The sequence below is a fragment of the Apteryx rowi genome, unplaced genomic scaffold, assembly GCF_003343035.1.
Source record: "Apteryx rowi isolate R43461 unplaced genomic scaffold, aptRow1 scaffold_85, whole genome shotgun sequence".
NCBI lineage: Eukaryota > Metazoa > Chordata > Aves > Apterygiformes > Apterygidae > Apteryx > Apteryx rowi.
The window spans coordinates 2269184-2296724 of NW_020451149.1; the positions used below are offsets into that span (position 1 = coordinate 2269184).

Consider the following 27541-nt stretch of genomic DNA (forward strand, 5'->3'; position numbering starts at 1 on the left):
AAGATTATTTGATATCTCTCTCCCTCTCTCAGCTGTTCATCTGAGACAAGTTTAGCTTCAGGAAATGTGGCAGTTACCAATCTAGAAAGTAAGCACCGTTGTTAAAACTGTTGTCCGGCTAATGAAACCCTGACCTCACTTTTCTGTTTTGAAAAAGTCATATGCCTGTCTTGAGGCTTCCTCCTCGCTCTTTTCCTGACTCAGTGGAAGGACAGCTAGCAACATGCAGAGGGACCGCACAGCAGATGAAGCAAGGAGTTCACGGATAGAGCTCCACTGGGTGGTCAGCTAAGGAGTAGGCAGATGCAAAGGTCTTCATAAAAGAATTGGTAGAAAGGGCAGCTGGCACAAAATGAAAATCAAGGCACTCAGTGATAAAGTGTCCCTCAGGTTCTTACCTTAACCTAGAATTACATCCTTCTTGCCAGGAAACTCCCAATCCCTGAGTTCAGCTGCTCAGGCCCTTGCTTGCTTTTCAGGCTGCATACGATTGCAAAAATATTCAAAGACAAATGAGAAGAGCTCTCTTAGGAGGATGCCCATAAGAAGCCTTTCTGCCTTGCTCTTAAAAGTCTGGTAGGAACACTGACAACAAGAAATACACTCAGCTCCTTGTAAAATTAATGGGCTGTTGCCATAGTCTTAGAGAGATGTTGATACCATCCCGAAGAGCTGGAGTTTCTCCGAGCAGAGCAAGAGGGARGCTTAGCTCCGCTTAGTCACTGGTGTGCAGTCTCCTACAGAACTTATCAGCTGAATTGCTAGATGAGAGGAATGGAAGACCATTTCCCCACTTCGATCTGGGCTCATTTGTGCCAGGCACCGTCCAACTGGACCTTATTCTGCCTAGAGAAGCTCTCTCCCCTTTCAGAAGGTGCAGGCATCTCCCTGCAAACATGATTTCACTTCACCAGGAGTTCACCTCACTAGTTTATGTGACAAAGTCCATTTCAGCTCTTTTAAGAGACAGGCAAAATACCCTCCGAAGAAACAACAAAACCAAAACCCTGGTCAGTCCTAGGTGTCCTTCTGAATCAGCCATGGTGATTTCTCTTTCTGGATTTATTGTAAGGTGCTGCAGAAGGTTTGCATGCTGACACACCTGTAAATTACATGGTTTTAAAGTGGTGCCCTGTTGTAATCCTCATACCATACCTTAGTAAGTATAATGCGAAACTTGAATCAGGGAAAAATTTCAAAAGAGCCYTAAGAGGGGAAGTGTATTTAAACAATACAAGTGGTTGATTGTTTTGCTAATGGAGGAACTGAGAAATAGAAATGCCTCTGGTTTCCTTTATGAGCATTCACAAACACTATAAAGACAATTTTGGCTTCCCAAACAGCTCCCCTCTGTTTATAGGCAAGGAAACAGTATATAGATATTTTTCCATATAGGAAGGGCACAATTTTCTTTACATTTTCATTGCATGCTAAGAAAAAGCTGAAGAGAGTGTGGTGATGCAGGAGCTGTGAAAATTGAAATCTGTGAAGCCATGATATTATACTTTATGTCATATAACTTGCTTTATAGGAAGATCAATGATATATAAGATTTTGCACAGGGGATTGAATTGACAAAGAGGAAACATAGAGCGGGCTGAAAGGGTATCAGGGAGAAGTTTTGTCTCAATTGTGGGAGACAGCTTAGTGATCTTGAAAAGATGAATGGGGAGGCATTTGGACTGTGAGCAAGATGGTAACATCCTACCCTGAAGAATCCAGTTTGGATACTGGAAGAAGTCTAAAGGAATTGGGTAGCCAAAGTGACTTTCAGCAAATATGGCATGTGAAGCCCCTGACAGTCAGGCAGCTAACTACATGGAGTTGCATCCCATCTTAGCTGTAGTGAAGACTGACAGGGAGAAGGCAGAAACAGGAAACAAATATGGATGTGAGATATTGCTGAGAAGCATAAAGAAAATACTCTGCTCCTGCTCCTTCAAAGGGAGCCTGCTATGAAAAATTTGAATAATCTTTTCCAATACAAAGTCCTTCAGTTCTTCCTTTCCTCTGTCACTAGTTTCCCAAAGCCCTTCAAATTCACCACAAGTGTCAGGGTTTTTTTGTGTTGTGTGCTCTTTGATCTCCAGGTTTTCAAAGGAACAAGAGAGCTATGGACTGATTTCTCATAAAACAATAAATGAAAAAAAAAGACCTCTTTCAACCTATAGTATCACGGATAGAGGCTCTGAAGAGGAGAAGAGTGTACTGCAACAGCACCTGGTTTGGTAGATACTTAAGCCTTTTAAACATTGCTTTGGGAGAGTCCAGTTATTTACAGTAGATTCTGGTTATTTGGGCCCCCAATGTTTTCTCCCTCTCATTTTTATGGTCAGTTTATTGAACATATTGAGCGTACATGAGTCTCTTTTCTTCTTGGTTACTGAAGAACTGGTTATGAGTTTGATTACATATTACATCTAGCCAAAACTCTCTGCTGTCAGTGGCTGCAGTGAGAGATTAAACTGCAAGAGTGTTATTTTGATAGTAAGATGAGTCGATATATTGCTGGGTGAACTTGGAAGCATGAGAGACTAGTTGGAATTATGTTAACTTTATTGAGTATGAGTGCATAAAACTTTCCCTCCCTCCAGCCCTGTACATGCAAATTACATATGGTGTTCAGGGCCTTTTGGATGACATCTTTGTCATCCTTGTCCCCTACGGAGAGCTGTGTGTGAGCAGAAGATCCTTTCTGGCCTCAGTGAGGCTGCAGGTAGATGACAGGTCTCTGCACTCTGATGTCAGTGCAGGTTTGGGACCTGGGCCTACTTTGGCTGTAAAGATTTACACGTTCTTTGGGATGACACTGTGGGCATTGAGTTCTTCTCCTGTACAGAGTCAGGAAGGTGCAGTGTGATAACGCCTGTAAGCAGGAGATTTTGAGGTTTGTCACTAAATGCAGGAGCACCACCAAATGTGCCACTTCACTCCTCTTATCACTGTCCTGACTGTGGTGGAGTGAGAAGTTACAGGGTTGTTATTGTATCGCTCGTCTTTGTTCTTGCTCACCTTTACCTCCCCTCTGGCTGTTAATTTTCCATCTGCAAGGTTGCGGGGCGGGCAGAGACTACGGAGGTTAGATACTCTGTGAAGCCAGGAGGGGAAGGAGGCAGCTGCTTTAAGGACCTTGAATACTGTATGCAGTCGGGATTGTATTTGTTTCTGAGCTGCATCTGTGCTTTTTCCACAGTGTCTGGTGAGACTTGTCTGTTTGTAACATTTAGGAGAAATTGAGCTAGGGTTAGACACTAGCTGCTGTTGCATTCTTGCAGGTATGGATGCAGAATTCCCTGGAACTCCTGCGTGACCCTGTCTTCAGCTTGTAAAATTAGATTGCCTGACAATCTGTAGTAATGCTTTCAGGAGAGACAAAAGACAGAAAGTTGAACCTTCAGTAGAAATCTGACAAGAGGCCACGTACTAGAATCAAGCCTCATTATTACATTTCTTTCAAGACAGTCGTCATTTCCTTTATAATTTTCTGAATTACTGTAATGAGGATTAATTTGGCTTCCAGGTTGCCTTACAGTGCCCTGTTGTGCATACAAAAGGCTTGTTGTAAAACCTTTTGAAGCACCCAAGTTCAGATAGAGGTCAGGAGACAAGTTTGTGTGCTGCTGGGGAAAAAAGAAAAAGGGAAAAGGTTTTGAGGCACTCTCATGCAACTCTAAATTCCACTTTTGGCTTGACTTTCAGGTATGCTGTGGCCTTTTTGGGATATGGATGTCTCATTTGTGTGGGAAAGTCTGAATGGTATGAACTATGGGAGAAGGTGATAGGCTATACAGGTTGTATTCTTTACTTTTAAAGGGTGGGAGCAAAGGGGAGTGAATGCCTATAGCTGGCAGCATAGTTTTGTTAGAGAAACTTGTAGGTAAACACACCTAAAATCAAAGAAAGGACTGGGGAAAGTAGAGCACTTCGAACTGGCTTCTGACAAAGCTTTCCCAAGTTAGTTTAAAGAAGGAGGGGAGGAAAGATTGCTTGAATGGGGCAGGAGAGATGCAGAGAATATTCAAGCTGTGTATTTGCTGAGGCTAAGTGAAGAGACCATGATACTCAGGAAGAAAATAACATAAGGTAGAAATGAGGGCAAAGGGAAATGAATGCTCCTTGAATGCAGATCATCCCTCTTGCAAACATCTGGGAGTGCAGTGGTTAGCACCTGATCACAGCCCTTGTACGTCAAAGAGCAGTAAGGGGCTCTGAAAGTTACTTCCCTAATGTGATCCTTGAGTTCTTGGCAGTGTGTTTCCCCATGGCAGTTCTGTTTTGTTCATCTGTGGTCACAGTAACCATTATTCCCTGCTTCCTTTAGACTGCCATCCTTTGTGCCGTCAGTGCGTGGCCAACCTGCAGGACACCGGCAGCATCTGCCTGAAGTGTCAGAACGCCCGTCACTTGCTCCTGGGGAATCACTGCGTTCCTGACTGTCCAGCGGGGTACTATGCGGAGAGTGGTGCCTGCAAAAGTGAGTAGCCCCTACGGAAGCCACAAGTAGCAGCAAGGTGGCAGGGTCTGTCTGGATCCCTGCGAGATGTCCCATGAAGTGGCTACTCCTCAGAAGAGAAGCCTGGTCCAGTGGGCAGACACTGCAGTGGAGCCTGGGGGTGTCCTTCCTCGCTGACATTTCTGCTGGATGGCTGGGGACACTCTCACTGTGCTGTCCCTCATCTGTGTCTGGTTTTAGACAGTGAGTTCTTTAAGGCCAACACTGCTCTACTGTCCTGAGCACATGCTGAGGCTAGTGGGACGTAGCCCACTATTACAATACTGTTAATAACTGTGTGCTGAGCACCAGTAACTGTCTTAGAATTTAGTGAGAACTTTGGATACTTAGTATTGCCGTGCTTGGTCTCTGAGAATGCTTCTGCTGGACCTCATGAATTTGCTTAAAGATCTGCTTTTCCTTGAATGGAAACATTTGCTCTTGCTGTACCTGCAGGATGTCACCCCTCATGCAAAACCTGCAGCGGCAGGGGCCCTTTTTCGTGCTCTTCCTGCAACAGCAGCCTGGTTCTGTCCCACACCAGCATGTGTGTTCCAGCCTGTTCCCCAGGGTACTACAGAGATGAGAGCCAGACGTGCAAATGTGAGTGTCTCTCTCCAAGCCATCTCTCCTTTTCGCAATGTAATCACCAACATGTGTTTTCTTGCTCCTTTGCTACTCTTCCTATTGCCAGGAGAAGACTGCCTGAAAATTCAGAGTTGACAGAAGTGATTAGCTGCCTGAAACACAGAGCCTACAGAATGCTTTAGATTGGAACACACTTGCAGTTTTGTTATTGACTTCAGAGACAGGAGGCCTTGGATTTCATGGTAAAAATCTGCTAGAGAGCTTGTGTAAGGCTCCCTTGTCTAGGTAGTACATAGGGCAGTGGCCAAAAGAACTGGTGGACTCCAGGCTTTGTTGAAAACTTGATGTGTTTAGACCAGTTTTAATCAATTCTTATTGAGCAACACCCCTCCTCACTGTACTACCTGCTAGTACCTGCTGTGGAAGATCACTGAAGTGTTAGCTCTGCTAAAACCTCAGCATTTAGGGAAAATTTTTCCACTGGTGAAAACTCCGGCAGAAATCAGGTGCAGCCTTGTAGACACATCCCTGGCTGACGTGGTTAAGCTGTGTTGTTTTTACTGTCTGATGATCTGATGCAATTGATCTGATGTTAAGTCCAATAATATTTGCTCCTACGCCTACTATCATACCTTGCGAATCACCCAGGTGTTGTTTTACCTTTATTATTCTATGTTTTCTCTGGCCTTGACATCGGTTGAGTTATTCCTCGCGTAATTGTTGGGCTTGATGTTCCAAAATGCCAAATTTTATAGCCCAGAGACATAAAAAATATTTAAACGCCTACTTGAATTGGCTGGCTATAATACACACACCTAAAAATAAATGAGTTCTTAAATGGTTTGATTGCTCTGAACCTGAACACACAGATTTGTTAAGTCCTGTGTTACACTAGTTTAAATTACCTTGATTTATGATAGAATAACACAGTTGCACTGCRCTGAGAGTAGGTATCAGTGTCATCCTATCTAGACCCAATTTCTTTACTGATGAGGTCCTATAGGAGTAAACTGATATGGCTGTCAGCTTTACCTGCCTTTTGTTGAGATATATTGTTCTCCTGAAACTATTATTTCCATCGTATCAGCAGAAATGGAGACACCTTGCATAAGTTCAAGGAAATAGCCGGAAGAGTTTGTATTATTCTTCAGTTGGCAGAAAAAAGGCTATTTAGTAATAAAAAAAAAAAAAAAGGAAAGTAATAAAAAAGGAATAAAAAAACAGAATCACCGGATTCTCACTGTCCTGCCTACTTTCATACCAGCTCTACAAGATGTTCACTGTTCCCTCCTGCTGTATGGATTCTCTTATCACTACTCCAAAATAGCCCCCTTCCTAATGAAAATGCCCTTTCCTAATGAAAACTTTCCTCCTGATAGCCCCCCTCAGGACATCTTGGTAGAAGTGGAATGTTCCTGAGAATTGCACCCTTCCTGAATTTGGTTTAGTAGCTCAAATGCAAATAGATTTTTGCAAGCAAACTCACTACAAGGAGACACTTCTAATCTCCTAGCTGGCAAATGGCTTTTTAAGAAGTGTATGTAATCCTTGTGGCAGGAGGCTCAAGGCAAAGTGTGTTGGTGCACTGGATTTTTGTCATTCCAATTGTCACTTGTGCCTTTTCAAGTGAAGTACTGCTGATAAACCATGTAGATATAAACTGTCCCAGGCTGCTGAAAAACTACCACTTAGAGGTAATGAAGATTGTTTAATCAGAGATTGGCTATTAGGCTGAGAAATTTGGTCTCTCTTCAAAGTTTCTTTGAGTCACATTGCGCTTTTGAGGAACTCAGGTTTGGAATGGAGTTCAGAGAGACGCTGAGTGCATATACGTGCTCTCTGAGATATTTTTAAGCTCATTGACATACTGGCTGAGGAACAGTGCAAAGCTTAACAAGCTCTTCTTGGATTTAAAAATGTAGATATGGAGTCATGCTGATAAAACAGACGTGATTGCTTTCAAATGTAGTTTTTGCTTACTGTTCAGGAACGCCTCTTTGGGTAACTTGATTTCTGTGTATTTTCATTTCATGTGGTGTGTTTTGTCATACTTTTAATAGTTGGCTTTTCATAGCACTTTATGAATAGTAATTATTCCATGTAATATTCTGAAGTTAGGTGAAATGAGACTGGCACTAGAGTAMCTGAAAACAGTTGCTGGATTCCTTAAGTAAACATTTTGTTAGAAATTCATTTGTACCTCAACAAAATACAGGCCTTCTGTGACATTCTTGAGATGAGATAAAACAAGTAATTATTTTGAAGGGCTCATTGGATTGAGTTTCAACAAGAGCAATGTGGTATTTTCAGCTGTGTTTCTGTATTTTGAGGTTTGTGGTTGTAAAACTCAACCTTAAATTAAAAGCAGAGGGAAATGAATTTCCACAAATAGCTTATAACTAATGGAAATGAATTTCCACAAATACCATATCTCTATTTAATACCTGCACTGTAGCTGTGTTAAATCCTGTGAGAGGTTTTGTTTTGTTTTTTCATTAAAAATGGTCAGCTAAGCTTTATTCTTTAGTTTTAATGCTTGGAGTTGGGTCTTCAGAACTTGCCTGATTTATCATAAGTACAGAATTGGGTTTGGGCAAAGATTCTGACTGCATATGGAGTTAGCAGTGCTCACCAGTACTTGRTTAGGTGTCTAACAGTCCTTTTGCTTGTGCCATTGCAGTATTTGCCAGCATGGCAATTACAGTTGTTTGTGTAAAGCAGACATGCAAATCTCCATGAGTTTTCTCCACATGCAGTTGCAAYGTGCTGTGAACCTTCGGAAGTGGTTGATTATTTTTGTAAAGTTTTGTCTCACCAGTAACAGAGTGGGCTTTCAGTGYGTAGGAGCAAAGTGCTAGGAAATATTTTTCAGTCCTTCATAGTACTATTAAACCCTCTGCTGTGAATTAGCTAAGAGCTCTGATATCACTTGGTTATTAATATAACCTCCTGAGAAGTTCAGATCCTGGACATCAAATAGGTGAGTTGAAATATTCTGTACCTCTGGACTTTGATCCTGGATTCAGTAAATTCCTGAATTATTTTTTTCCTGGCCTCTTTATTTGCTTCCTAGAGCTCCAAAATTTCAAACTGTGTTCAACTGCAGAAATAGGAAACAATAGGTGAAATTCAGTGGGCCTTTGGTTCCCCCAAGGGTCGCTAACTTGATTGTAGCAGTACATTATGGTCTCTATATGTGTGTCTTCATGACTTAAACCTGTAATCATTTGAAACATAGGATGCTTAAAGAGAACAACAGCAACAAAAAAAACAGAGACAAGGAGAGCTCTTATTTGGAGATCTGAACTCAAGTTCCATCTTTTATCCTGACCTTTGCAGAGGAGAGGAAGAAGCAGCATAACTGATCTTATTGGCTTCTTAAGCACTTTGGAGCAATGGTATGAAGTTCTATGAGGAGACATAGAAGTCTTTTTCAAATCGARGGAGACTTTTTACATATTTGAAGTTGTCAGGAGGGTCGCAAGAAACAGAAACTGAAGTCTCCACAAGCCTCTCTCGGAGAGGACCTGGAGTAAAGAAGCTACAGGAAAAAATCATTTTTACTTGTACAGTTGGCTGGTACATCAATAATTACAGTTATTTTCTTTGTCTTTCCCCAGCTTGCAACAGCCAGTGCCTGAGCTGTGAGTCAGCCACAGGCTGTACATCTTGCAGAGATCCAGCTAAGGTCCTGTTGTTTGGAGAATGCCAGTACGAAAGCTGTGCTCAGCAGTATTATCTTGATTTTTCCACCAAGACGTGCAGAGGTGAAAAATACATTGCTGGCTTAAAAAAATAATAATAATTGCGACTAACTTGGCTAATAATCTGTTATAATCTGCAGCATGATCTGTACAGGTGGCCTGCTATAAAAAGCATGTGCGAAGGGGGCAGTTGTTTAGTAACGGACCACTTGTGAGGTTTTTACAGTTTTCCTCTTTTTCAGCAGTCTGCTGTCACATACTTCAGCCTTTCAGTGAAAAACAAGATTATTGCAAATCTGTCTCTTGTAAATGATTTAGTAAGTGAGACAGCAAACTTTCCAAGGGTCAGGTCCTGCAATTCATTTAGTCATGGGTCAACTGAATACCGAGTAAGCTTACCAGGCTCTTTTTTTAGAGTGCTTGTAGGGCCTTGTGTACTTACCTGCTTTTCTTTGACTTATTAAGTACTGCATCACTGGATTACTGCAATAACAACATTTGGGAGTGATTTAAAAGACGCATGACTTGAAAGATTTCCAGAACTCCCAAGGAGAGTGTTCCATAATGGAAATAAGTGAGGATAATGTGGCTTTATTGCAGAATACCACCACCTGAGGATTTAATACAAGTGACTTGTTGTTCAGTGTTCATTTCTACCTGGCTCTCTCAGTTCCCAAACCTAGCTTAACTAAGTCGTATCAGTCCCCTTAACATCACAGTACTTCAGAGAGGTGACAAGATCTAGCATTTAGGGCACTGGAATGAGTCAGGGCTCCTGTCCTGGCCTTGCCTTGAACGTGCTGTATGGCCTGGAGTAGTTCAGCTCACCTCTCTGAGTGGTTCTTTACCCTGTCTTCTCCTTTACCATGTCTTCTCCTTCTCCTCGTTTGTCTCATCAACCAAGTTTTTGTGTTACTAATTGCTGATTCAGGCCCTCTAAGTGCCGCCAAGGTACTAACAGTAGCATTGGCAACGTGAATAGTCCTTGGACACACATGCTCAGTGAGACTCTGCTGAAAACTGAGGGGGAAGAGTACAAGGGCATCTGAAGGCATATGTGATCCCAGCAGTATCTGGTGTGTTTCTGGCCAGTGGACTTCTCAGAGGGGCATTTGGATGGCAAGGGACAGTGATTTCATTCTCTTGTGGTCAGAGTGATCAGAAAAGCATTTGGGATCCCAGAAGGCACTGCGTTTGAAAGGGATGAGACTGATGAAGTGGGCTGAATAATCGTTAATGAACAACAAACTCAGTGTTGGCAGAGAAGGAGTGCTGGCACTGCCAGAGTAAAATCAGGCTGTACAGGCTACAAAGCTGCACCAGTGTTACGTGGGTCTGAATGCTGAACAAGAGCTAAGTCTGCACAAATCTGACATAGAGCATGTTAAGTCCAAGAGGTGGAAAAAAAGGATGTGTCTTATGCTGTAAGTCACTCAGTACAAGTCATACTTTCTTTTTTTTTTTTTAGTACCTCTTAAACGGTTCTTTCTTTGCTCTTCTCTGTTTGGGCTTATATTCCCATAGCTCRTAGGTCCCACTGTGCTAGGCATTTGTGCGGAGTGAGCTGTGCAKCCTGGAGAGGGCTGCCCTACTTTAAATTCTTTTCTTCCAGAGTGCGACTGGAGCTGTAATGCTTGTAAAGGCCCCCAGAGGACTGACTGCTTGCAGTGCATGGATGGCTACGTTCTCCATGAAGGAGCTTGCATGGAACAATGCCCCTTAGCTTTCTACAAGGAATCAGACACGTGCCAGAGTGAGTTCTTCTCAAGTGTTGCTTCTAATCACTGCTACCAACATGTTTCCCTACTTGTCTCCAATTTGTGCATATCTTGCATTCAGAAGGCATACTCTTACTTCAGATCTCTCGCTGCCYGCCAGCACACACATGCAGCAGAGCTCTGGTTCCTAGCGGGGTAACAGCACAGTGCAGGAAGCAGCAGGAGGTGGAATTGTGCTGAACTCTTTATACATGACTTTTAGGGTGTGATGAACACTGCCTTCAGTGTCACCAWCCAGATGAGTGCAGCCTCTGTGAAGCCCCGTTTTTCCTCTTGGATGCTCATTGTGTTCGCGAATGTAGGAAGCGGTATTATGCAGACAGTGTGCAGCGAAAATGCACAGGTAAGCAAAATGGGAGTGAAGTGGTGGAGAGGGAAGGGGGGTTGTAGTCTGTTCTGTACGCTTCTTTCCTTCTCTGAAAAGTTTGGGCAAAGAGGAAGTGCTTTTGATGCTGTGTTAAACTCATTGTCAAGGTGATGCAGTCAACTTGAGAATTAAAGAACAGGCAGCATCTGCTTTCAGACATGCCTAATTCGGGAGGAGTGAGATTCGGTGTAGAYAGCTAATCATGGATAACCAGTAATAAAAATACACTGTTTGAAAGGTTTCAGTTGTATTTGTGGGTTAACAGGCTGTGTGGGACTAAAATATGTTYTTGGAGAGTTTTTTTAAATTGGTAGAACTTGAACATGCTTCTTCCATTTGGAAGATTGTTTCGATTTCTCTGTAGTCCATGGAAAGTACTGGTCAAACGAGGAAGGAACTTCTCAAAAGCTCTTTAATCAAAACTGTTTGGCCCTTCTCTTTGATGATTTTTGTCATTAAAAAGAGCGGTCTTTCTGTTAAGACCCCTGGGGACAGCTCTGCACATCAGTGGCTGCATTGTTTGCAGAGTCTCAATGGGGTTGTGCTTTCCATTCAATTCAGCTTGTCCTCATGGATGCTTGGAGTGTGTCAGTGACAGCCTGTGCCACCTCTGTGACAGCACCACCTTTCTGAAGAACAAGATTTGTGTTTCTGCCTGTGGCCAGGGCTTCTATGAGAACGTGTGGACCAGAGAGTGTGAAGGTGAGTGTCTCTTGTGATAAGGCAATTGAGCTGGCAGGCTTTCAGCAAATTTTAGGATCAGAGATAAGTGTTTGTTCAGTGGTATTTTTGGAACTGTTTTGAGCAGTGTTGTGTTGGTCACTAAGAGTTGGCAGCTATTTTACTGCAACTTTTTTATTCTATAAAATGTGCATGAACATGGATGTCTAAGTGAAATTATCCAGTTATGTGTGGGTCTTTTCAATCACATCATCATATTTTCCCTTATCATCAATACGAAACAACAATAAAAAATGTCCTGGGGGGAATACATTATTGAATCAACTGTAATACTTACCTTTTATGTGTTCCTTTTAGTACATGGACATATATTAGTCCATCTGCAGGGTGTGTCAGTGTATGTTGGTTTTAAGTTTTGGTGGTGGGAACTGAAGATGGGAAGTGAGTTGCCCAAGTGCCTCAGAATCATAGTGGGGCTTGGGTTTGTCTGCCTTTCTTCTTGAGATAGTGATTGTCCACCCAGGTCAGTGATGAGCAGGACATTAAAAGGGTTTGGCACTCTGTCATCCAACAGATGGTAGGGACAGGCATTGACATTTTAAAGACAGGAAAGATGCTAATACAGCCCATGGCTGTGAAATGAGGAACATTTATTCAGGAATACTTCTCCCTTCTCTTTCTTTTTAGCTGGCAAGCATCACTTGAGTTTCCRAGTGAACAATACCCTCACAGTAGGGATTGGTGGGGTAAAGCCCCTAGACCTCTCCTTACTAGGYGTACATGACATGGGTGGTGACACAGGACAGCTCTTGTTCCATGTCGACAGTGCTCCCTCCAACGGCAAGCTGGTGATGGTGGTGAATGGGCAAGAGGTGCAGCTGAGCAAAGGCGACCGCTTCAGCTGCAAAGATGTGAAGGAGAAGAGAGTCCGCTTTGTGCACAGCAAAGAGAAATCCAGGTGACTGGTGATACTTCTTTCTAAACTCTTGCCTTAAGAAAATGGACATATCTTGAGAACAGGTATTCCCTTGTCCCTTGGAAACATTCTTATGCTGAAATGCACGTCTCACTGCTACTAAAAATATTATCGATGTATTTCAGAGATATGGTGCCATAATATAAAGGATGGTGCAAAACTTTTCTATATATGGAATAAGATTTCACTGTGATCCAACTGCCAATCTGTTGTGCTTTGGGGATGTAGGAGTCTATCTTGTCTTTATCATACTCTTGTTGGGTGATAAATACTGGTGTATTGTGCTGGCTCTTATGACAATTTGTTGATACTGTCAGGAAAACACTTAAATAATGTCACCACTGTGCTCTACAGCATAAACTGCTACTTTGCCTGCAACATGTGCTCTGTTAGTGTCCTGGGACCATTAGAGGTGATTAGCACCTGGCAGTGCTCACACTGTAAGCCTATTGCAGGGAAGCAAATTTCCCCTGGCTGTCAGGCAATGAGCCAGTCATACTGCCAAATTTTACACTTGCTTTACATCACCATAAAACCTTGGGACTAGACTGAAATCAGTGGAGTTGTTCTAGATTTCTGCTTGTATAAATTAGAGTGTGCTTTGACCCATTATTTTCAATAAGACTTTCAGAGTGTTCTTCTGATGCTAATGCTTGCTAGACTTAAGGCAGCAGCATGTGGTTTTGTATCAGGCTTTTTTCTTTTCTGTCTGATCATCACAATAGCTATCAGGATCTTTTCTTGAGAAAAATAGTTTCTTTATGTTCAAGGTGTTTTGCTCAAGAGTGGCATTTTGAAAAAGTAAGTAGGAAGCAAAGATGCTAAAGAGTGGGAACTGCTGTGTTGAAGCCAGGTAAATGGCATTTTTCTTTAGCAGAGACTAGCTGACATTTAGAATCAGCGCTTAATCTTGGACAAATTATCTATGCAGGYAACATTAGTTAAAGGGAAATGAGGGTATGTTATTACATACTTGAAAGGAGATGACAGTATTTTATTACATGTTGTGAATCTTCGGAAAAGATACTCTAAAGACATAACTGCAAAACTTAATCGAAAGCATCTGTCACTGTGTGAGTCATTTTTACTAAATATATAATAGTTTATCATTATTGTGTCCTGTGAGAGCACTTCATTCATTTATATTATCCTGTGTTTTTGGATTGTTGGGGACTTGTTTAGGAAAGGGCAGTTTTCCTTGAAGGTCAGCGATCAACAGTTCTTCTCCCATCCTGAGGTGGTCAACATTCAAGCACTTTCAACACAGGTAATATAACAAAGCTTGCAACAACCTCAATTTTTGTACCTTTTGGAGCCCTGGTTTCTTGCAGTGATAACAAAGGAGCTGGTTAGAGCAGTAGCTGGTGTTCAGGTCACATTAGACTCRACTGTCTCTTATTTGTGAGGCAGCCAAGAGTGATTTGGAAGAACTGGACTGGGGTAAGTGAATGAAGAAGCTGGCCCATGTAATTTTGCTTGTGCAGGGAGTTGTAGCTGTGCAATCATGGAGCAATTATCAGTGAGGGCTAAGGAGTTCCTACTGTTTAAATTATTCTTTGGATCAGTGGATGGTCTCGTTGCTCAGTCTCTTACTGCAGGGCAATTGAATGATGATTGATCCCTATGGTAGGGATGCTTTGACAGTTGAGAGCATTTACTTAAATGCTCTGTTCCAGGGCAGTTGGGAATTAAATGAGCACGGGCTATTTCAAGTGGCGCTTTCTCCATATGTGTGTCTCTTAAACTACTCAACACTGTAGTCAAGTTGATAGCACTGTCAAGTGTCCCTGTCTCGTTACTGTTATTTAAAATCTGTAGCACAGTATTGTGTAGTCGCCTCCCCAAGAGATTGTATAGAGGTGGTACATACAGGACTTCTTTTCCAAGAGCCGTCTCTCTAAAAGACAAAGTGTAAAGAGGTGCATGACACACACATGTGGGGGAGAGGCACAGCATTACAGAAAGGGTGAGTTGTTCAAACCCAGCCTAGCTGCATGGGCCCAAGTCAGCCTATCAAAAAGGCTTATCATCCCACCCCCTCGGAGGTTCATCATTGATTTGAGCTGCTGGCTATGTTCCTACTATACTCAGCATGAAGCACAGGATGGCACCAGCACCTTCAGACACAAACCCACCCACCACTGGAGTGATTAAAGAAGTTAATTTCTTAAATTACTTCACTGGAAGGATGGATRCTGAGTCAGGCTTGTAGGCAATAGGGAGTCAGCACTAAAAGAAAAAAGGACAATAGCTGGATTTCCAGTTACCGTCAAGCCATATTATGTCCCTCTAAGTGTACATGCCATGACGGAGGGTTCCAATTTAATGCATTTAGTGTTTCTTAGAGGCAGCAACTCCTTTTGAGTTGCAGAATCTCTATAGCTCTCTGCCAGTCTTGAGACTTTGCAGTGCTTGGCATCTTTCCATATTGGGGTCCTAGAGAGGTGGTAGCTTCAAGGTTTGGAATTRTATTTATTTTTAATTGCATTTTGTTGCTTTTAACTGTTACATTTTGTATTAGTCACTTCATAACTTTTGAAATTCGAAGAGTTCTAGTTTGACCTTTAGTGCAAGACAAACTCAAGATTTTGATTGTGTTGCATGTATATTGATTCTGGTTGGTGCTGAACTCTTTGCTCAATGTAAYCTCTTGTTTACCCCAGTAGGACGTGCACCTAAAAAAGAGTTGCAGTTACTGTCCCAGAATACATAAACAAAGTTTAATAATAGGAATTTTGCCTGTCAATTCTTAATAACCCTGATCAGTTGTACGCAGGTGAGGTGGCAGCAGTTAGCTCTCTGATGAATGTTCCCAGGGCTTTGACTTTGTCTCTGCAGGATCATCCCCCCTCCCAAGGCAAGGTATTACCGATCGTAAATGGTGTTTATTGAGACCAATAGAGACTGCAGATTTAAACATCTTCACAGCTTTCTCAACAAGGAAGTACCAAGGAACTAGTCTGAACCTTGAGAAATGTGGACTGTAGCTGGTTTTCTTTCTTGGACRAATAAGTCTGTGTGGAGTCTTTGAAAATAAATAGGCAATAATGCTGATGAGACCCAGTCATCAGAGCAGACTTTTTGTTTTGCTGTCTCTGAGGTGGACTTTATCAGTTCCAGACAAGCAAAAGTATATCCTTTGGTGTTAATTGATTGACTCATTTTTACTTAGAAGCATTATTCAAGCTTCTGCCTCTCACTTTGGCTCACAGCTGTGTAAACCACTCTCCCTAGTCTGGTATTCTTCTTTACTTTCGTTTTCCCCTCTCTACAGGCCATTTTAAGSAGATACCCTGCATGTGCAGGTTATGCTGGGTCTTATTTTCAAGCATTAGTGCTTTGAAAGAGGTCTAAGTTACCAGAGGTGTAGGTTATACATGTGGAAAATATGGTATTTCCATCTTCCCCAACCCTAAACTTGTTACTCACATGAGTAAGTCTTCAGCATCTGAAGTGTCTGCGTTCCAATTGGGCCTGCTGACATGTATATAAAGTGTAGTCCTTCCAAAATAGTTGGGGTCCACATCTTCATTTGAATTTCCAAGGAAAGCAGTAGAGCAAAACTGTGTCCCTTCTCTGTTATCCATGCAGACAGCAAAGGAAATACAGACTCTGACTGATAACTAAATTGCTTTCTTTATAAATGTCCTGAGGTTTTTTCTTGCTATAAGCTTGCCATGGTATGAGAAACCTCTTCTGATGCAATTAAGTCAGTCTAAATTGCTAGATATTCTTAGATCTGCCCATGTGGGAGGAAGTGTGGAGAGTGATTCCCTGTTGCCTAGAAGTAGGAGGCTTTCTGAGATGAACTAATTTCCTCAACCCCACATCTTTCTTTCCAGAGTTTGATCATCATCAAATTGCTATGGTTTAGCAAACAGCTAAGAGCTGCTTTTGTGTTTCAGGCCCCATATGTGCTCAGAAATGAGGCTCTCCTTGTCAGCAGAGGGGAAACTGGAACTATAACAGATGTGTTGCTGGGTATGAGAGATGGTGACAATCCTCAAGATGTAGTGCTAATGGTTTTAGAGCCCCCACGTCATGGGCAGCTGGTTAAACCTCCTGGGGACTCAGCTTCTGCAGTCCACGTGTTCCACCTCGATGACCTTGCCAGGGGACTCCTACGTTATGCTCATGATGACTCTGACAGCCGGGATGACACAATGCTTTTGCAAGTGAATGATGGGTACCACTTCCAGAACGTCCTGTTCCACATTAAGATTACTCCCAAGGTACGTGCTATGACATAAGTCCTCTCAGGCAAATGAGAAGTCTAGAGAAGAATCACTGTATCCCTGAGGTGTCACATATCCTGCATTACCAACAGGCCCTGGTCAGAGATAGTGGAAAGCGGTGGATTGATGGAGGTTTGCAGGTCACCTGAGTTTTTGGTTTGCAGCAGAAACAGTTCAGTTTGAATTGTGCAGCCTTGAAAATTCAAGGGCCACAGTTACTTGATARGCAGTTCTTTTGGAGTTACAGGTGAGAGTTTGGTTGCCTGATAAGGGCAATGAATTTGAGAATGAGTGGGTGTGGGAGAGAGAAGGCTGGAGAGGTAATAAAACCAGTCACTGGATTGGCGCGAGTATGATGTGAGAGACAGATGCTCACTAAAATGCTTGTATCTGAATCTGAAGTTCTGCCAAAGTCAAAAGAGGTACATAACAGGGAATTAGGTCAGCAATTTACGGCACTCAGGTTCTAGAGCAAATTTTAGATAAGCAACAGTATTTGAACTGCTGCAGCAGGTGGATATGTTTGTGAAATGGGGCCATTTCTGCCCAGGTTTGAAATGAGCATTTGGTCTGACTTCCCAGATAGCAGTTAGACTGTTCAGTAAAATGAAGTCAGGAGAAAGGTAAGGAAAGGAAACCCCCATGAGAAAAGAAGGTTCCTCTGTCATAGGATGTAACACAACAAATGAGGATGCTGGAGTCAGACCTGCAGTGTGAGAAGAGCTGGGTTCACATGAAGGATGGACAGGTCTCAGGGAAGGAGCAGGAAGAGGAACCTGCATGAACTAAACAGCTTGGTTAAAAAGGCGTATCGTTGGTACTCTGACCGTGGTGATATCTCCAAAGGCCAGGGCCTCTGCTCTTCACTCAGTGTTGCTCCGTTGAAATCTTTCACTTGATGCTTCTTTATGCTTGGCAGATTTCTTAGGGACAGGGCACAGATACCTAGCATTCAGAAATTATTGTTAAGTATTTTAATTTCTGTTTCTTGCTTTTACTGCAGTTCATAATTAAAAAATGGCCATTTGTCTCTTCTRTTTTTGGACATGGAACATCACTTTGTATTAAATTCCATAGGGTAGAAAGTAGAAACAGTGGTGCTTTATCTGTTTGTTTCTGAAACAAACCCCAGCCAAACAAAGCATGAAATATATACAATTTGAGTGATGGACTCTCAAAAAAAATAAAGTTGCTGAAGTGTTTGCAAGCATTTCAGTTCTGGTTTTGTGGTATTGTAATAAAATACACAGAAGACCTGAGAATTTGCTTATCTCTTAGTAAATGTGAAAGAGGAGTAAGAAAAAAATACAGCTACCGGAGAAGAGGTCCACTATTGGGAGTCTTCTTGTGCACGGATCTGAGAATTGAACAATCTCTGTGTGCACCCACTCTATAAAAAGGAGCTAAGAGGAGATGATCTTACCYGTCTTCTGTCKTCTTTTCCGCTGTATTAGATGTCCRTCTTAGCTCCTTGGGCCTGAGAATTTTAAGGAAGGTTTACAAGCACTATGYGTGTCTGTATGTAGCTAGCACAAGGAGGGACTGATCTTGTTTGGACSCTGCGAGTGCTCTTGAAGCAAAGTAGTAATTAATGATAATTAGTGGTATGACTCACACGTCAGTCTGGAAATCAAAACAGGGTTGCTTGGAAGGCTGGCGCTGAGTTATTCAGACTCCTGGAATAAGAGCAGCCCCACCTGTGGTTTCCTTACCCAGATTGCTTATGTGGCCCTAAGGAGCGTGGATGAGATCAGAAGGACTGTAAAATGCTTGRAAACCACTTGGTTGTAGCACTTTTTTTTCCTGCTATTGATTAGGCAGGTTCTTGTTGTAAATGCCAATGAGGGTGAATTGCTGAGTATAGTTTCTTTCACTAGCCGGTTTTGCACTCCCTTGTCTCTCATTATTTTTCCAAGTCTCTCTGTGCAGCACTTGGCTATGGCAAAGAATGAAGGCGGTGACAGAGGTGCGAGCAGAGCAGTGTTTAGTGTGAGGGGAGAGCTGGCAGCCACCCAGCTCCTGCCTCATCCTAATTATCGTCTTTGTGCAGTAGCCTTGGGAGATGAAATGGATGCAGGGTTTATTGCTGAAAAGGTGCTGTTGAGACACACATGCAAAGACACATTTTTCTTTTCCTGGTTTTCATCCAAAGACTGTTGAAGAGCCTGGTACGACCCTGGCTGGAACTGTGGGGGTTTGGGGTTTGGTTTCTAAACCCAGGTTACTTACCTAAGTACATGGAGCTTCTWATAGTATACTGCAGAGTGGTTTTATATAGCACGTGTTGGTGTGAAAGGACATTTCTAGGATTCCTTTTTACTGCTAAGAGAATATAATTTTAAGACATTAATCTATAGAAGCACTGCAGCATGAGTGCAAAAACATAAAAGAAGGGAGAACGTAACCTTTCAWGTATTGTGGATTAGAGGGATTTGTTTACTTGCAATGCGTGTGCCTTGTTTTCTGCAAGGTGTTTTTTTAAGTCCCTTTGGCTGCTGACAGCGTGATTTTCCGCATTTGCCCATATCCAAATGCTTCATTTGATATACTGCAGCCTGAACAGCTGGCCTCTACTTTGAGGGCTCTTAATAATGTTTTACACTGCTGTATATTTCTGTTGATGTTCTCTAACAATTACAATTTCTGTGAAGTTCATCTGAGACCTGCTGGTGCTTCTTTTTTGAGGGAAAACTTGCTTTCCCACCAGCGGTGCTCTGATGGGGAAGAGTGAGCCCGTGTCCYAGAAAATATGGTCCCAGGCCTTGTAGTACAAGTGAAAGGAGGTCAGGCCTACTTGCATGTGGTGTGTTCATTGCTAATGGGATATGGAACCATTTGCTTTCTGAGAGGCTGAGCTGAATGCAGGAGAAGGGTAAAAGAGGCTGATTTCAGGTGTGTGTCTTAGCTCTTGTCGAATGGGCAGGTGGTATCAGTTCACTTTGTAAAAGCCTGGGGTCTTCAAGAATGTACCCAGTTTACCAAACCTATCCACTGCTTCTACAGCTGCCCTGCGGAGCACACTTGTTGCCAGTTGCGGTGGGATGACATAAGTGCGTGCAGCTCTAACAGCTGAACTGTCCTTGGACTGCTGGGGGAGATTTGTCTAGGGAAGGTTTCTAGGGTATTGCAAGGCAATGTGTCTTGCCCTACCTGGGAGCAGGTAGCTGAAGCATTGAGCAGGGAGGATGTTAGCCTCYGGGCACTCTGAAAACACCTTTCCTGAGCAATTAATTCATTCACATGTGTGCTCAGGCACCAGTAAAAAAATTTAATGAGAGTCTAGCTGTTTTGCTGAACACTGGGTGAGCATTCACATCAGACAATAACTTGTGTATGTAAAAAGATTACCAAGCAAAAAGAGCTGTCTCATGAGTGTATTTTTATTAATCAGCAGGATTGCAGYATCAAAGCAGGTGGAAACAGTATTAGAAAATGCCTGACTGGTTTAATGTGGCCAGTGAAGAAACATTTAATCATTTGGTTACCAAAAAGCAGAAGAGTGCCATGTTTATAGCAAAATCACAGCCTTTTGTTTAATTAACATTTATTTAGAAATACTTTATTTCCAAACAGTGACTTTTGCCTGTCACTCTCTGAAGTATGGCTAGTCTCTCTTTTCCTTCCTCACACAATAAATCCAGGGACCTTTCTGATCTTTTCAAGTTGTTTGTTTCCTGGTCCAGAGTTCCTGGTCCACTTTTCTCTTAAAGACCCATCTGTGTTGTGATGTGATCTAATCGATGAGGTCAGAGGAAAGTTATTCTATATATTGGCAGGATTCTCTTGGCTGAAACTAGGTCTGGTTTATTTCTTTATAGTTCTTTAAAAAAATAAAGCAACCATTGTGCTGATAAACTGTTGGCCTGGCACAATCGAAGACTGTGCGGCATTTAAAAGTTAACACTGCTCCAAATCAGTATGGTCTGTGCTGAATGGATGAAAACTGGTCAGCAGAAATYTCAAAATGGAGATGGGAAATCATCCTTTAATGTGTTCCTTTTTCACAAGCATCTTTTTAGCCCTCTCTAGCATCTCTTTTGCAGATTTGGAAGAAAATAGTAATGAGCTGTTTATCAGTTCTTGGGGTGACACATGATTATGTGGAGTAGTAGATGCGGAGGAAGATGATCACTTTTATGGAGCAGTCAGGATTTTGACTAATTTTGCAGTTCACCACAGCCAGTTTCAAGGTGAAATCTGTAGAAATCAAGAATGGAAGTCACATTTACAGCAATTGGGCTTATAAGAGAAGACCATGGCACTGAAGAGGTCACAAGGGTTTTGGTGGCCTGTCCAACAGGAGATGAGCTATCAAAGAAATGCTGCTAAGCAGATTTCATAATTCTGTTTTCCAATTGGAAAACTACTTCTGTTAAGCAAAGGATGGAAGAACTTCRTAGTTATGTTTCTGCCCAAATTAATCATCATCAGCATGTGCATCCTCTTAAGTCAACTAACATATAGACGTACAAGASTTTTGTAGTTGCAAAAAATTGTCAGGAATGAATGGTAAAAAAGAAAACTTTTCCATGTCTTCTGGTATAAAAGCATGAGCTTGGTTCTGAACCTGGATTTGCTCATGGAGAAGTGATAACAGTTACAGGTGTGTGTAAAGATACCAGAGGTGTCATTTGTATGTGCTTTTGAATGGGTGTGAAGCCTGTTGTTTTACAGGTACGCTTGAAAGGTGTGTATTTTTAGAAATAAAATGGAGAGGTAAGAGACAATGTGTATCCACTCAAACTAGTGCAGTGGACTGGATAACTATTTTCCAGTGATGACTGTAGTGAATTTTCCACTRTGTCACGGAGATAAATTCTGTAAAGACATATGTCAAAAGGCAAGCRGGTAGAGACTAAGAATGATGGTAGAGGACACAGTTTTGGAGAGATATTGAAATTAGGAAGGTTTAGGGTCAGAGGTAGGAAATCGAAGTCTTGGTGGACAAGATCAGTTCTACAGAGGGAGAATTAGGTTCTAGGGATRTAGGTTACAGATGCATGTGCTTTTCTTAAAGCAAACAACAAGGGCTGAATGCATAAGAAATTCCAAAATACTTTGCCTCATCCTTTTCACTTCAAAATGTTTCCATCAGCACGGCGTAGCTGACATTGAGCTAAGCCCTTTCCTGCCGTTCTCCTCGCATGCAGAGTGACGGACGCCCTCGGCTGGTGACAAACTCCCTGGTCTGGGTGCCCCAGGGAGGCATGCTACAGATCTCCAAGAGAATTCTGCAGGCCGAGGTACCCGGTGCCCRTGACTCTGAGATAATCTACAGCATCGTCAGGGACCAGCCAAGATACGGTAAATTCTTCTGGAATTTTGCTGTCGAAAAAGAGCTGTAGTTTGTTGCTTTCTCCCCACATGACCCCAAGTCTCCCACCACTAAATAAAAGCGCAGGATTCTTCTTACTTCTGGGGAAGAGGATGTTCTGCACAGCATACTGGACTGCGATTCTTTCATGGTATTTTGTTCCCAACTAGTAGCATTTTAGGGTATATTTCCATAAAATGCTATACTGAATAAGTGCTGCTAACCTCATCTTGCTTTCGTTAGTTCAAATGAGCATGTGAAGTGATGAAACGCTATTGTCCTTCYGAGCAACTGTGTTTTTCTAAGGGTAGTGAAGTTCTTGTGGCTTTACAGCCTTATGAGAGCAGAAACTCACTCACTCACTGCTGAAAGGTAGTATTCTGTAATGAATGTTTGGTTTCAGAGCAGCATGGAGTAATATCTTTCTCTGGAAACTACTGAGCAAATTTACTTTGAACAATTGAAGAACTTCCCAAACTCCTTTACATTTGATTTTTAATAATGGAAGGGRTTATTGACTCAAACAGAAATTGGTGACATTTGCATCCATATAYAATTCTCATCTCCAAACTCCTGTTGAGAGGCTCTGGTCTCATATTTCAGAGTAACTGCTTTCACAAGTTTGCAACTGCTTTCCCCATTCTGTAGAACTGCAGCTTTCAGAATATCCTCTGGACCCAGGCCAAGGAGGGTGGGAGGTAATGGGATTTGTGACTGAGATACAAATTCAGAGAAGCTGGATGGAAAAGAGAAGAAATTTTACGTGGAAGGAAAGGAACTATGAGCAGAAAAGAAAAATGGTATTTTCCCCATCAGAGTTATCGTTTTCTTCACTAGAACCACGTCTCTAAATAACATGCTTGGAACTTGCATGAAACGGTATTACTGCTATCAATTTGCTGAGCTGAATAAAATTAGTGAGTCAATTTAACAACACCAGGCCTGTGTTTTTAACTTTTGCTGTAAGGATAGGCTTGTTTCCATAACAGCTGCCAGCACCTGATGGAAACAGAGATTATGTTATTCTTGAAGGTTAGAAGAGAAGTAATTAATTTGTATTCCCCCTTTAGTTTTCTGCAGATGAAGGACTATTTTCTCATTTTTAATAAGCGTTTACATGAAAACAAGAATTTTTCCCTGAGGAGTTTGTCTCCTGCTGCCTAACCCTAACCAAAACTTATAATTTTGTGTTTGTATCATCATAATTATCTCTTCTGTATTTAATTGCAATAACACAAACAGGTTTATAGCTTCAGGTGAGGAATAAGCAGCAGGAATCAATAATCTTCAAAGTTTAATGTAAAATATTATTTCACAGAAAGGAAAAATTCAAGACAGAAAAATGTAGAAAATGAATCCTTAATGAAGGAGGGCTTATCTGCCTATCTTAACATATGACTCATGGAAAAGATATTCATACCTGTAGAAAATATAGCATTGGATTTTAGATAAGAAATAAAACCAGTTCAGAATCGGCTACTACATTTCTGTAACACAAGTGCATAGACTAAGAATGTTCCTTGTCCTTTATTTCAAGACCCTGCAACAAAACAAAAGGGATTGAGTCTGGGAAGAGAAGATCTCTCTCTCTGCCCAGATCTTTTTCTTCWGCAGGGTTGATTTGGTTTTGTACTGTTGGGTGCCAGGGAGCAGTGAATCTTTATAACAATCTCTTTTGGTGAACCTCTTGTCTTGTTGCTAGATAYAGAATCACTGTCCTCCCTGGCTCTCCTCTAGGCATGTAGGATGCCTCAAGGTAGTTTTTTTACCCATTTCTATATGAGTAGCTCTTGTTATACCCTGAGCTGTTCCATGTGGCATACATTCTTGGAGGATGAAATCTCTAAAGCCAATTAAAAATGATACAAGTGTCCAGTCTCTTTAAAAAGAATGGGACCACGGTGCCTAAATTCTCTAGACAGCTTTGGAAATTGCAGCTCCATAATCTCCATATATTTCAGGCATAAACTGCCTGTGTGTACACAAACTTTATGTTCATGTGTGTAATGTATCAATAGGTGCTTTTCTGTTTAATTTTTTTTTGTTTCAAATGAAATGGTCATTATAAATTATGCAAGCATCACAGAGTTGTTCTTTATGATTGAGTTAAATATTCATTTATAACATGGCACATAGATATGCATCTTCCTTAAAGCTCCTGTATGTTCTGATTGTTTCTGCTCTTACTTTGGGAGGGGTAAACAACTTGCAGGTCCTAGCTCCTTTGGGTATGTGAGTAACGTCTTTAGAAATCACTCAGAGATTAAGGTGGTGAACTCTCATGAGCAGAAGCATCCAATTGGGAATGTAATTAGGTTCATGGATTTCACTTTCAGACTTTCGAAGTCTGGCAGAGACTGGCACAGCGCAACTAACTCAAGTTATTTAGATAGCGGTTAAATTATATATAACCAAGAATAGTAAAGATGGAGGAGATTTATAACTTTTTCACAGATTATATGTTAACTCCCAAACAAGCGAATAACACTGTAAAATACAAAAATACATCATGTATTTTGATAGTATAGCTCTTTGTCAGGTTTTAAGTTTGTTTATGTATGTGGTTTGTAAAAATGTTTTCATTGTGTGTGACTTAATGAAATTGATGACCAAGATTTTGATACCCTTCTCTGAGTATTGTATTAAAATGAGATTTTTAGATTAAAGTCTGTTGAAAGTTAGTGGCAACATCAAAATCCAATCCTTGAGGCATAAATGAGGAAAGCTGATAAACAGTGGGATGCGCCCCCGCCCTGCTGTTCTCCGGCATATGTCCAATGAAGCCCGTGACAGCTCAGTCTAGCTGAGAATGTGTGTCTCAATAGAAAATCAGAAATAAGCTGAATGTTACAGGTGYAGAAGCTATATACTCTTTTGAGCAGGAGCTATAAACCAGGACACACAGACTTTTTCAACAGCCTATGATAGCTATACTATATCTATTCAAGAGCTCTTCTTCARCTGAAGATTTCTGTTTAGAGAAATTGGATGAGAATACTTTTGGGGATAAAAAGTACCCAGAAGAGCTGGAAAAAACTGTCCTTGAAAAAATTAGTATGCTGTATACTGATACTTAAGTTGTACCCTTGCAGGAAAGAAGGATAGCCTRCTGCAATGATTTTTCACCCTGATTGTTTCTGTCTCACTTCTCTCTTGTCCCTTCAGAAGGGCTCATGAAAGTGAGGAGTKTCCTTTACCTCTCTTTTTCTGCTCAGTTTATTGGATGGGCACATCTCAAGGTTGAAATGTGCTGGTCAGTGGGCAGCACTACATTTTGAGAGTTTGAAGTTCCAGATTCTGTTCTTGGCATTCCTCTGTGCRGTTCTCTGGGCATTTCTTCTGTGTCCTCACCCAGGTTACTTGCTCTGCCCTTTGCCAAAACAGAGAATAACATTTCCCTGCTTCACTTGAATGTTGCAAGGTCCATTAGCGATTCTGAGGAGCGCTACTGTTTTTTCTGCTAATCGTGCTACACAGAGAAGAYTAAGAGCAAGTGAGGACACTTGTCTTCAGATGCTCAATAGTTGGTKAAAAGGCATCTTGCTCCCCCTTGTTTTCTCACAAGTGTACCCTGGCTGTTCATCTTTGCTTTTCCYAGGTGAAGTAGTGCTTCTGGTCCCAATGCCGGAAGACGGCCCAGCAGACTCACGGCAGCTTTTGCCTGATGGAAAAGCAGTCTCGCCTGCAATGTCTTTTACCCAGCAGGACATCAAGGAAGGCATTGTGTGGTACAGGCACTCTGGGTCTCCAGTGGAGAGTGACTCCTTCCAGTTCCAGGTACTCGTCATCATATTCACAGCGGATTCTGGAGTAGTTCTGCTAGCATTTTTCTCTGAGATTACTCGGTCTGCTGTTCCCTGAATGATAGTATCTTGTGACCCAAAGTTTTAATATATGCRTGTACATATATACATGAATACATGCACATGCACACAGAGAAACATATGCATGTACATATAACACATATGTCTATATTTAAATATGTGTAATATATGTGTGTGTTGTTTGTATRTAAGTGTATATGTGCATGTTTGTGTGTCTGAGTTGACGCACCCCATCATTGTATTTCTGGGAGACTCTCATTCATACCCAAGAGAGCTTTCGCTGCGTGTGGATCTCCAGGTTTGACCTGTGGCAGCGGAGCCAGCCAGCCAGTTCCCCACAGTGCTGATCCTCATGTGATGACGTTAACCTTCTGGATGTCAAATCACAGGCCATACTGCAGATCTGGGGAAAATTGTCTTTCGAGTAGCATCTAATAGTTGGCTTTTTAATGTAACAGCCAGCCTGATTTTCCCTAGAAAAGCTCCGTATCAGGGTGAGAAGGGTCCTGTAGGAAAGGAATGACATTGCGCTAGTACCACCTGCTAGCTTGTCTAGGCAGGAAAGCTTCATGAGATCAAGAGTCCCCAGAGTGAACAGGCAAACAGATGTGCACTTGTAATTACCGCAGGATGAAACCAGCAGACTTTTTAGAGTAGGCGAGTATGGCGCAGTGTGTCCAGAGACTGATTCTTGCTGTTGCAGTGCTGTATGCCTGCGGGGCAGGATTGTCCCGTGGGGACAGTCCGTCTTTTCTGGAACCCTGCTTCTGTGCCTGGGGTTGGCATGAGGGGAGCTGTTCTTCTGGGAAGAAATAGGAACAGGAAATGATTTTTGCCTGCCACTCTCCCAGGTATCTCTGTGAGAAGACTTCCCCATGCAAGGTGTGTTACTGCAACTCCTAACCTGGAGGTTTTGATRCCCTCATAAATATTCAGTTGCATTTGCACTTCAGACAGGAAGTTTGACCTCTTGGTTCTGCATGACAAATACATTGTCCTCTCCTAAAACCTGTAGTATTCACTCCAAGCACAAAGTGTTCTGAGTAATTTTTTTCTTAATTATGTTTGTTTTGTAAGCCCCAAAACCAAGCAGCCCTCCTGCTTCCGGGAGTCCCTCAACTAATACCTTAATTTTTGCTACAGACTGCTCTCCTTGCAAACAGACAAAATGGCAGAAATACTCTCCAGCAGATGTAATACTAAAATAAATCCCACCTCGCCACAGGCTTAATGGCCATAAAATTCCTCAGGCAGTTCCTTGCTGTTTGCTTGGAAGGTTTAACAGCTTCCCATAACGCTCAGCCAACATGAACACTCGCGTGCAGTATTTGTTACAATTTGGTTTACAGCTCAGAAGCTATTCCTGTAGCACCAGAGAGGCAATTAAGGTAATTTCTAAAGTAATTAACATAAGCGATAATGAGGAAGTTGTGAGTGTCGGATGTTGAACAAGCTAATTTTTAATTTAATTGCTGTGTTACTATTATAGAGTATGCATTTTGCATGAGTTGAATGTTTGTTTTTAGTATCTTGGTGCAGTAGCAATAACTATACGGAGAGCGCTCCTGAGAGAGGAAGCCAT

The 27541-nt window shown here is 41.9% G+C and overlaps 1 protein-coding gene across 1 annotated transcript in view; it reads left to right on the forward strand.

Moving 5' to 3' along the window:
• The window catches only part of FRAS1 (Fraser extracellular matrix complex subunit 1), a 115490-nt gene that overhangs the window by 37409 nt on the left and 50540 nt on the right, over positions 1 to 27541 (forward strand). Inside the window, exons 19-29 of the mRNA XM_026090116.1 lie at positions 4322 to 4474; positions 4949 to 5095; positions 8701 to 8847; positions 10397 to 10537; positions 10765 to 10905; positions 11491 to 11631; positions 12298 to 12568; positions 13769 to 13853; positions 16492 to 16818; positions 21972 to 22125; positions 25734 to 25912. Coding sequence (XP_025945901.1) covers positions 4322 to 4474; positions 4949 to 5095; positions 8701 to 8847; positions 10397 to 10537; positions 10765 to 10905; positions 11491 to 11631; positions 12298 to 12568; positions 13769 to 13853; positions 16492 to 16818; positions 21972 to 22125; positions 25734 to 25912 — 1886 coding nt within the window. The remainder of the gene's footprint in view (positions 1 to 4321; positions 4475 to 4948; positions 5096 to 8700; positions 8848 to 10396; positions 10538 to 10764; positions 10906 to 11490; positions 11632 to 12297; positions 12569 to 13768; positions 13854 to 16491; positions 16819 to 21971; positions 22126 to 25733; positions 25913 to 27541) is intronic.